The sequence below is a fragment of the Marmota flaviventris genome, chromosome 11 (assembly GCF_047511675.1).
Source record: "Marmota flaviventris isolate mMarFla1 chromosome 11, mMarFla1.hap1, whole genome shotgun sequence".
NCBI lineage: Eukaryota > Metazoa > Chordata > Mammalia > Rodentia > Sciuridae > Marmota > Marmota flaviventris.
Window position 1 is genome coordinate 51,282,905 of NC_092508.1, and position 12,290 is coordinate 51,295,194.

At 35.4% G+C, this 12,290-nt stretch overlaps 1 protein-coding gene across 2 annotated transcripts in view; it reads right to left on the reverse strand.

Annotated features, from left to right (window-relative positions):
* The window catches only part of Ppp1r1c (protein phosphatase 1 regulatory inhibitor subunit 1C), a 128,810-nt gene that overhangs the window by 61,218 nt on the left and 55,302 nt on the right, over positions 1–12,290 (reverse strand). For both annotated transcript variants that reach the window (XM_027943995.2, XM_027943994.2), the window contains exons 3-4: positions 3,469–3,509; positions 558–618 (exon numbers count right to left, since the gene is read on the reverse strand). In XM_027943995.2, the coding sequence (XP_027799796.1) occupies positions 558–618; positions 3,469–3,509 (102 nt within the window). The remainder of the gene's footprint in view (positions 1–557; positions 619–3,468; positions 3,510–12,290) is intronic.

Genomic DNA, 12,290 nt, shown 5'->3' on the forward strand with positions numbered 1-12,290 from the left:
ACTTAGACATTATTTTAGCAGTTCCAATTTTGAGGAAAAATTCTGGAAAAATGCCCAAATTCGAACAAGCATTCTTCCTTATTATTTCAACAGCTGCTACAAGTACAGCAAACAGCTGTTTGGGTTTCTTAAAGCTGATTCCAACACAAGGCAATGAAACCATACTTTACATTAAATCTCCCTCAAATTCAAGTTATTTGAATTCTCTTAAGATGAGGGTAGCGTGGGGGATGACAATTATCTGTCAACACTAGCAAAAATAATTAGAGACTATGGAAAAAATCCCTTCAAAGAAAATATGTGAGGAAAGGTAAAAGAAAAATTTTTGTCATTATTGTGAAAACTAAATTTCCAAACTAAGATTCTAGATTCCTAGTTAATGCTTCTTCAACCACCTATTTTACTCTTGGTGGAACCACATTTTAAACAGTATCTTACTGAACATTGCATCACTGAGTTGTGGAGATGAGACAAGATCCAGCTTGTGATGGAATGGATGGTCCCGAGAACAGAAAACCTCAATACTCAGGACACCCTGAACAGTACCTGAACAGTACCTTTCATGGTGGGCGGTGTATATACACTCTGCTTCCTCTGCTTAGGTGATGCATTCTGTGACTGTGGACAAGAGAAAAGAGTAAAAGCATGAGATGTAAATGATGGTGCCATCAGACCTGAGAGGGAACTAAACACTGTACTGTGTTTTAAAGAGCTTTCTGACATCCATACCAAGAAACACAGTTCTAGTTAATGAGATTGATTACACATGTTCAGTGATTTCACAGGCTTAAATGTGAAGCTGTAGGTTCTATTTTATAGTAAAGTTCTTCATCCTTTTCAGTCATAAAATTACTCTTTTAAGATTAATTTATTTTAAACACATATACCAACATGCTATTAAAAAGGCATCTCAGCCCAGGCTGTGGCACATGCCTGTAATTCCAGCAGCTCTAGAGGATGAGGTAGGAGAATCGCAAGTTCAAAGCCAGCCTCAGCAATTTAATGAGGCCCTAAGCAACTTAGTGAGAACCTGTCTCAAAATTTAAAAAATTTTTAAAAAGCAGAGGCTGGAGTAGTAGCTCAGTAGTAGAGTTCTTGCCTAAAATGTGAGGCAGTGGGTCTATTCTCAGCACCACATGTATATAAATAAAAAATAAAGGTCCATCAACAACTAAAAAATCTTTAAAAAATAAAATAAAAAGGGCTGGGAATATGGCTCAGTGGTTGAGCATCCCTGGGTTCAATCCCTGTTGTCAAAAAACAAGAGAATCCAGGTAGCTAAATCCAACTGGATTGTAGTATATATACACACATACATATGTGTATATTTCACTTATTAGAACAGTAACATTTATATAATATATTTCAATATCATTATGAAAAGTGATTTTGACCCTGAAATATCTTCTTTTTTTATCATTTCTAAATGCAAATTCTTTCTTCAAAAGCATTTTTTAAGTTACTAATTCTTTCCACTTGAGAGAAAAACATGAGTTTTGAGACAAAGTATACTCCATGGGATAATAATATGTGTTCATAGAATTAATGAGTGGTTCAGGAGGCATAATGAGGATCCTTGGTAAGTAATAGCAATTCATTACTCTCTTGAGTTGACACGTTCATCCTAAGGTCTCTATTTGAAATTATAATGTTGAGGTATTATTCTTTTGTTTGTTTAAAAGGTAAGCCCTTCGCTAACAAAACAGCTGTATAAGACCATTATCTAAACTCACTGGATCATGATTAAGTTATTAAAAACAGGATTTGCATTTAGAATAATCATTTCAGGATCAAAACCACCATTCCACAGTGATATAGAAATATATGTACAATAAATACAATATGATTTATTCTAATAAAAATATATGTAGTCTATAATCCAATCAGATTTTGCTACCAAACTTTGCTACTCCTTTTTAATAGCACATTGTTGATTTATATTATAATGTGATAAAGGTAGGGGTCTTAATCAATGACTTTCAGTGTCTGAATTATTCAAAGCAGTTATTTTTTTGCTTTGAAAATCATAGTTATAAGACACTTTTGGGTGAGTGCTTTTTCACTGCGTATTAGAAAACATGATATACAGAGTTAAAAAAATCATTAAAACTGTTTCATAAAGTTGAGTTTATGAGGCAACTTTCTTTGTGCAAATAAAAATGTAATTGCCCTCAAACTCATCAAGATGATGATATTTACCTAATGCAAAAGAAATCTATTAAAAAGTAAAAAATTCAATCAAACAGTTGCAACTGCCCATCAAGTGAGTAAATAGTACAAGTAAATTTCTCCAGAATTGTTTTTTGGAACTAGTCTATTATGCATGGGTGCAGGAAGGGTGACTACATTAACATTAAATGTGTGGCTGATTGGCATTTCTGGGGCACTTCTATTATTTCAGTCACATCAGGTTGATTTTGTGAAGCAATCACCTCTGGAATTTCTTTTATATCTTCTTCAATACACATATTCAAATATCGAGTAGAAGATTAATTCTGCAGAAGTGCTTTTTTGTTGTTTAATAACATAGCAGTAAAAACTTATGTAATAAAAAATAACGACTTTATATAAGTTCTTAGTTTTCCCAGTTACTCCCTCACTAAAAACTTTTGAAAATCCTGTGAGATACTATTTGGGATTTTGTCCTTTTTACATTTTCCTCTTTGGGTCTTGCTGTATGCCTACTCATGATCATGGGAATTGACTAAGTTCACAGATCATTCAGTTTGATATTTGCTCCACTTCTGGGCACAAATTTCCTGCTTCCTTCCTATTTTGTATATTCTATACTATCAACTAGCCTCCCTTCCTTTTTTTCTGTCTGAACTCCTACAAGTGTGCATGGAGGGACTAGAAGATTACAATGTTCAGGCTAGCTGAATGTGCTTCTTGCTGAACCCCTAGATTCTGTTCATCTAGGTTCAGAAGACTTCATTCCATCCAGACTCTGGCCCAGGGACTGAATTTGCTCCACGCACCAGAAGAACATCTCCTTCCTCTAGGATTCTGACATTGTCTGGCCCTACCCCTTTTTGCTCATAAATAATCACTCAATTAATTAAATTATTGATACTACATTCTATCACTAAAACCATCACTTTATTTTAGAAGTTTTTTAAAAATATTTTTTTAGTTGTAGTTGGACACAATATCTTTATTTTATTTATTTTTATGTGGTGCTGAGGCTTGAACCCAGGGCTTTGCACATGCTAGGCGAGTGCTCTACCGCTGAGCCACAACCCCAGCCCTATTTTTGAAGTTTTTGCAAAGCTTGTCATTCCATAGAAAATCAGAGAATTAAGGTAACTGAGAAGCAGAGATTTTAATGACCTCATTTTACTGTTCAGTCAGGAAAAGCAACCTAAATAGTTTTTACATCACAATTTACATTATATTTTATATCAAATAAAATCAAGCTAATTTTTTTTTAAATTTTAACACGTTTCCACAAAATCTGGGAAAACTTACTTCTCCTTGTGTGTTGTTGGTCACCCTTTTGTCATCTATTTCTGAAAGAGAAATAGGTATAACTTATTAGAAATGTAATATTCTTCCTTGTATAATACAATTAACATTTTTATCAACATACCAAAATACTTTAATAATTGTCTATGCTTATACATTGCAATGTGGCTTAGAGCTGCAAAGGATAGCAGGACAGGAGTGGTTTTCTTCTGAGATAAACTTCTCTCAATGGTTTTTTAAAAAGGCAACGAAGATGCATTTCTCTTGACGTTCATCTTGCCACCTTTCAGTAGTCTAGAAAGAGAATCAGGGAAATGACTGTCTGAAACAACCACTGGTATTACCAACCTCATAGTGTCAAGGCACAAGCAACCTCTTCTTGATTTTGCTCCTGCTATCACTGTGTATTGAGTGTAGCCTCTGTCAAGCTTCTTCAAGTTTTCCATCAACAAAAACAAACCTCCTTTCCCACTCAACCCAATCACTATGACTGCAAGGAAGACAGGACCTTTCCTTCTACTGCCCCTGGGGAGAACCAGTTACTTTCTCAAACATCTTCTATGACAGTGCCCAGACAAATTCTACTCAGGTGGTATAAATGGTTGTGAGAAAAAGGCATTAAAGGGAGAGGTGCTCCTATGCACCTCTTCTGCAGGGGGAGAAGGTTCTGGGCCAGGTTTCTTTGCTTCCTCCTCACTTACTCTACATGAATTCTGCTTCTTGGCTTCTTGACCCAGTTGCACTTTCCTGATCTTTACGGTAGCCTGAAAGCTGACTGTATGAGAAGTCCATCAATGAGTTTTACTTAAGAGACAATTATAAGAATATATATTCACAAGAAGATGTATATTATGTAGGTGAAATTATTTCAAAACTACATGCACTGTATTTTTATTTTATAAAAGATAAAAAATGTACATGAGGATAGGCATATGCATTCATAGATACCTATATGCTACCAGTAGTTACCTCTGAGTGATAACACATTTCTTCTTTATCTATATTTGTACTATTTGTTTTTCTTTTTATAATGAGCATGCATTACCCTAATCTAATAAACAGTGTATATCTATGTACATATATGTGTATGGGTAGAGATATAGATACATCTATGTATGGGTTAGATAAGAGATAATTACAAAAAAAAAAAGCTCACAAATAAGACAATGTAAGAAAGTTTGGAGGTAGAATACTTTGTGAGAGCTTTTATCTAATCAGTGCATTAATCCATGAATATGGATTAGCTGGGCAGTAATTGTAGGCAGGTGGAGAGTGGCTACAAGAGGCAGGTCACTGACGACATGACTTTGGGGTTTATATTTTGTTACTGGTGAGCTCTGCTTTCTGGTGGCCATATTGTGAGCTGCTTTTATCCTCCGCGACCTTCTGCCATGATGCCCTGCCTCACCTCAGGCCCAGAGCAATGGAGTCAGCCACTTATGTACTGAGATTTCTGAAATCATGAGCCCCAGATAAATGTCTTCTCCTCTACATTTTTCTTTCCAGGTCTTTTGATCTCAGGGATGAAAAGCTGACTAAAACAGCCTACATGTAGTTAAAAAAAAAATTATATAAATCCAACCAGGTATAAAGTTTGTATTCATGTAGTAAGACCCAAAAATATCCAAACAGCTAGAATGGAAATACTATGTATTCTAATCTGATATCTTGGTTACTAGATTTTGAAGTTTCAGAAATTTCTGATGAATTTTACCACCTTTATATAGGGAAGGGCAGACAGAAAGCTATTGATTTAGGACAAAAATCATAATTGTTTGATGAAACACTGCAAATAGCTGGCTCATTATTAGATAGTTGCGCATATTGAACAGTTCTCTCAATGTGAGAACTTTTGTTACCACATTTAATTAAATATCAAATGTGACCCATTGTAACAATGCATGCATTAGGACCAATTAGATTGTCAAATGCCATTGTGGTTTCTTAGTATTTGGTCTTCAAAATTCAAAGGACCTCTGACTGTTTTAGTGATAAAACAGGATCCAGTCATTCAGCTTTTCACTTTTTCTAGTTTCTAATTTGAGCACACATAGAATAGTGTCTTTCCAAAGAAATGAGAAGAACTTCATTGACTGCATAATTCAACAAAAAAAGGTTGTTATTTTTATTTTGTTGACATACATCAACTAGTTACGTCATGAAAATAAGGACTGAGAAAACAATTCTATATTCTTATCATGATATTGAAGAGTAAAAACAAAATGACTTTCAAGTCAAAATGACTTAGATAAAAATACAACGAAAGCCCCCAAAAGATCATAATTTTCTTGAGATCTATTGTTTGAAGTGCATTTCTCCTTCCTGTACCAGATTGCTATTAAATTGAATGGCCAGTCTTTTTGCCTCCTGAGCACCTCACATAAACACACCCATACTACAAGCTCATAGGGCACACTTACTGGGATGACATGCAGACATAAACACAATGTTCTCTCTAATTTGTACCATGAACATTGTCACCAAAAATGAAGACCATAAGAGCACATGCAAGTTAGATTGGATAGAGAGAAGTGATGGGAGGGGAGGGGAGGGTAAGGGGGGATAGGAAGGGCAGCAGAATAGAATAGAAATTGCTGCAGTCCGGCTGCAGCAAAAGAACCGGGGGGTGACGAGCAATTTGTGTAGATTGATACAGCAGGAGTGGGAGCCGTTTATTGTAGGACAGGAGGGGTATATATACATTACACACAGCTTATCTTAATTAACATAAACTAGATACAGCAGTCAACCAATAAGAAATCTCCACACTTAATGTCTCGCTGGCGTTACTTCACAAACCACTCCCTCTGGCAAAATGCCAGGCGCCATCTTGACTTGTTTACAGACCCTAACAAGAAATTATGATTGCTGTTTCTATATAGGTGATGATATGACCAATGTGATTCTGCAATCTATACAATCAGAAAAATGAGAAATTATACCCCGATTGATTCAAAAGTATGAATTGCCAAGAGCACATGCAAGGTCTCACCAACTCTGCACTAGGACATCAAATGGTGTTTATAACGTCTCCAGGGCCTCAAATGATGACCCAATGTCTAGCTGAAAAAGTGTCCAGGAATATTGGATTCCATGTGAACTATAAGGATAGATCCCACGGTTCAAATACGTTTAGCTTTTTCATGAAACAGAAAAATAATACTATTTTGGAGTAGGGTTGAACAAAATTAGTTTTTTAACTGATGAGAGATGTGTTAATTTATTACCCATAATTAAAAACTACAAATCTGAGTCTGTTGTACCTACTTCAGATTTGTCTTATTCATATTGTCCCCTCTTTCAAGAGGCATTTGATCTGAAAGAAGAAATTCCTTGCCTTGGGAGAAAAATGTCAGTCATCTAAGAATGAAGGAATATACCATTTTGAAGGAATATACCATCATTGAAGATGGAGATAGGGCTATGAATGGTTCTAAAATGTTTTGAATGATAATTAGCTAGAAATTCATAATGTATTTAAATTCATGAAAGGAACAGAACAAATTCAGGATCTATATGAAAACACACACAAACTGCATACACCAATCATCTGATGGTCTAGATACATCAATGAGATCTGATCAGACTTTTGAAATCTAGTTATAACAAAAAATTAAGTAACTACTATGTAAATGATGTTTAGGAGTAGGAAACAGGGAAGACAAAGAGAATTTTTTTTTAAGTTTCTGAACTATAAAAGAGAGAGAACTGCAAACAAGAAAGTAGCAGAATGTAAAGAGATATAAAAATAAGGAACACCTAGAAAGCCAGGGTTGAGGTTGGTAGAAAAATTTGTATTTTGACCAAAGCACAGAAGAGCACATGTAATTTCTAACATGGTCTTCCACTCATCTGTCATGACCACACAAAATTACTTGATCTTCTTGAACTGCAGGGTATTCCTTCCATGTGAAACAGGGGAGGATGTACAAGAACTCTTTCTCTGTGTTCCTTATTTTCTCATAAGCTTGTTTCAAGGAACAAAAATGTGGGACAATGACAGGAACAATTTCCCACTCCTTAAGTTCAGACTGAATAGAGCTATGTCCATCCAAAGAGTACAGTATGGAAAGGGGGAGAGGTGAACAAGGACCTTCATCATAGTAAGGAAACTTGGCAAGCATTAATCCCACCAGGGGACCAAGGTCAACATCACCAGTTATAAATCATGGTGATAGCACAAACCCTTGCTATGAAGTCATAAAGATGGCTCCTTACCTCAGACAAAGGAATATTATACAATATACCTGATCCATATTCCTCTAAACTGTCAAGGACAATAAAAACAAACCTAAGAAATTATCTTACTCCAGAGCTGCCTAAGGAGACACAATAAATGTGACAGTATAGTAGATGGAGTCTTAGATAGGTAACAGGTAAAGGACATTAGATAAGAACTAAGGGAATCTGAACCATGCACACACCTGTAACCCCAGCTACTCGTGAGGCTGAGGCAGAAGGATTGAAAATTCAAGGTCAGCCTGGGGCCACTTAGTGAGTCCCTCTCTCAAAGTAAAAAAATTCAAAGGGCTAGTGATGTAACTCCATGGTAAATTGTCCCTGGGCTCAATACCCATTGCTATACAAAATAAATAAACAAATCAATAAATAAGAACAAGTGGGAATCTGAATAAATGATAGATTTCAATTAATAATGATATATCAATATTAAGTCCTTATTCATAACAATATAACACTTTCGTGACTAATGTAAGACATTGATAATAGGAAAACTGTGTAAGAGGATGATATATGGGACTCAGTATGCCCATTACATTTTTTCTGTAGATCTTAAATTATTCACATAATTAAATCTATTAATAAAAACTTGAGCAAGAAGAAAAATGCAAAATCCCTAAATGCAAATAAAAATTACCCCAAGAATATACTTTGTTTCTGTCATTGCTATCAGAATTCTGTGTATCATTTTAGGAATGCCAGGGAGTTAGAAACTAAGTAATGTAACTAAAAATAAGATCACAAGAACAATATCGTTTTTAAAATGTCATATTGGCCCAGTGAAAGAGATAAAGGAAAATGTAGGAATAAATTTATAAGAAAGATTTTAAAGTTCAGTGTGAAGTTGTTGAAAGCTGATTTAAGCAAATTGTGAATGGAAAAATGATTTCTGAATAAGTCCAATGATAATAATGATATTTTATTTACTGATTAAAAGTAGAGAGAGGTGGGACAGACAGTGAAAGAAAATCCTATGTCATGTATTTAATTATACATACCCACCACCTTACATTTGTTCCTCTTATCCAGAATGCTGATTTCCTCATACTCAGTACTGTTGTCCCCCAGGGTTCTGTTCAGATGGCAACTCCTCTTGGAAATCTTTCCCGATTCCTGGCTCCCCCATTTCTAACTAGAATTCATCCTGCCCCCAGTTTCCCACCCAACACCCACTGTACTCTCTATGCCTGGCCCATAGAACTCATCATCACATACTCTGTACTATGGCCATTAGTGTGTTATCTTCCGAGATGACCTGTGAAGCCTCTGTTTTGATTCTCTTCCATAGCTCTTAGTATATTATCACAGTTGGCACACTATTACAGCTTGTCAAATAGATGTCTCTAACTACCCATTTTTCACAAAACAAGACTGTCTGTTTGCTATTTCAAAATCCAGTAGGAGGACAACTATTGGTTCACAGGATGTGGTAGATATTTCTAGTGAATTAATAGTTGATTTATGAATTTGTTAAAGCAGAAGCCATGACTTCTATTTTTAAAAATTGTCTCACTAGACCCAAGGCAATTCTACAGACACTCAAATTCTCATAAATATTGCCTTACTGACTGAAAAAGGAATTTTTAGAGGAAAAGCAAGGATGTTACTTTGGTCTTCTGATTTCTTGAGATGGGGGTTGGGGGGGGGAGTATCTGGCTCTAGAACAAAATATATAAAAGAAATTAAAAATAAGTGGTCAAGTTAAATTTAATATATTCTTTTATAAAAGTCAGTCTCAGACAATTACTAAAATCCTGGAAATGAATGATTTATTCAGGATATTGACTGCAGGAGAGCACAGATCCATATATAGAATTCTTTGGTAAGGAGAGAGCCAATTTCTTAGAATAAACTCAAAAAATGCAGACTTCTGATGAATTTAGATAACGGAGGATCACTTGAGCCTTTATTTTTAGCAGTTATTTTGGAAATGTGAAGGAAAAAGTCAGTTTGGAGGAAATTGGAGAACTTCCAATAAAAATAGTGTTGTAAATTGATGCTGTGAAGATTCCTCTCTTCAAACGCAAGAGTAATGACAGGGTAAATATAAAAAGAAATGACTAAAATGATAACTCCACAGTCCAAAGTAATCAAACATCTCTAAGGACTATAAACACAAGAAGAGCAAAATGCAATAATCAGGTAAGGAATCACAGGCCCATGAGACTTTAGATCCAGAAGCAGGCAAAAGCAACCAAAAGTTCTACCCCTCCCCCCATTTGTAAGGAGACTGACTTCATGTGAAGGACAGGACAAAAACAAGGTCTCTGTCACTTGCATTGGGAAAAAGCACTGATCTGTGTCCCCAGGGAGACAGGAGATAACCAAAGTGTTAGGGCAAACCATCATGCACTTCAAGACTGCTTAAGTTTTCTTCCGCTATCATCATGGAACAGGACCTCATTCCATCAAAAGAGGTGAAAGACCTCTGCAATGAAAACTACAGAACTCTAAAGAAAGAAATTGAAGAAGACCTTAGAAGATGGAAAGATCTCCCATGTTCTTGGAGAGGCAGAATTAATTTTGTCACAATGTCCATACTACCAAAAACAGCTATACAGATTTAGTGCAAGTTCTATTAAGGTTCTGATGACGTTCTTCATAGAAATAGAAAAAGCAGTCACAAAATTCATTTGGAAAAATAAGAGACCCAGAATAGCCAAAACAATGCTTAGTGACAAAACTGAAGCAGGAAGCATCACAATCCAACCTTATATCATACGACAGAGCCTATAGTAACAAAAATAGCGTGATATTGGCACCAAAGCAGACATGAAGACCAATGGTACAGAATAAAAGACACAGAGACAATCCCACCAGCAATGTATGAGTGTATCTTTTCCCCCCATCCTTGCCAACATTTATTGTTTCTTGTATTCTTGATAATTGCTATTCTGACTAGAGTGAAATGAAATTTCTGTGTAGTTTTAATTTGCATTTCTCTGTTAGTGATGTTGAACAATTTTTAATATATTTGATCATTCATATTTCTTTTTCTATGAAGTGCCTGTTCAATTCCTTTGCCCATTTATTGATTGGGTTTTTTTGGTGTTAAATTTTTTGAGTTCTTTGTATGTCTTGGAGATTAATGGACAACAGTACTGAGTATGAGGAAAGCAGCATTCTGGATATGAGGAACAAATGTAAGGTGGTGGGTATGTATAATTAAATAGATGACAGTAGGATTTTCTTTCACAGTTTGTTCTACCTGTCTCCACTTTTAATCAGTAAATAAAATATCATCATTCATTTGCCAGTATCCCCTATCCCCCCAAAAAATGGGCAAAGGAACTGAACAGATAATTCACAGCAGAACAGATACAATCAGTCAACAAATATACGAAAAAATGTTCGTCATCTTTAGTGGTTTCAGAAATGCAAATTAAACTACACTGAGATTCCATCTCACTCCAGTCAGAATGGCAATTTGCAAGAATACAATTGATTCTTGTTTTTACTTCTTGTGCTTTCAGAGTCTTGTTGAGGAAATCAGTTCTTAAGCCAACATGGTGGAGATTTGGGCCTACTTTATCTTCTAGTAGACACAGGGTCTCTGGTTTAATGCCTAGTTCCTTAATTCATTTTGAAATGAGTTTTGTGCAGGGTTAAAGATGGGCATCTAATTTCATTTTTTTTACATAAGAATTTCAGTTTTCCCAGCACCATTTGTTGAAGAGGTTATCTATTCTTCAATGTATGTTTTTGGTGCCTTTATCTAGTATGAGATGACTGTATTTCCATGAGTTTATCTTTTAGATGTACTCCTGGGTACAACCACTCTGGAAAGCAGTATGGAGATTCCTCAGAAAACTTGGAATGAAACCGCATTTGACCCAGTTATCCCACCGCTAGCTGGAGAAGCTAGAAATCTGGAAATGCTAAAAGGACTTAAAATCAGCATATTATAGTGACACAGCCACATCAATGTTTATAGCAGCTCAATTCACAAAACTCAAGCTATGGAACCAACCTAGGTGCCCTTCAATAGAAGAATGGATGAAGAAAACATGGTACATATACACAATGGAATATTACTCAATTATAAAGAAGAATGAAATTATGGCATTTGGCAGTAAATGGATGGAACTGGAGACTACCATAATGCTAAGTAAAATAAGCCAATGCCACAAAAACAAAATCTGAATGTTCTCTCAGGTATGCAGATGCTGACTCACAATAGGCAAGTGCAGGGGGAATGAGGAGTGGAGGTTCACTGGATTGGAGTGGGAGCAGAATTGGAAAGACAGTAGAATGAATTGGACATAACTTTCCTGTGTTTGTACTCCACATCATGTACAACCACAAAAATAAGACATTATCTCCATGTATATGTGATGTCAAAATACATTCTTCTGTCATGTATAACTAAAGAGAACAAATAAAATTTCTTTTAAAAAATCCTCATTCCAGGTTAAAAGGTGTAGTATCAAACAAAGACTCCAGGACATTAACAAGAAAGGGTAAGCATAAAAGTAAAAAAAAAAAAAAAAAAGAATCCACCCAAGATGAAAATTAAAATTTCAACGCACAAGAAGAAAAATTTAGGAATATTGCCTAAAAAGCAATTGAAATACTGATTTTCTGCA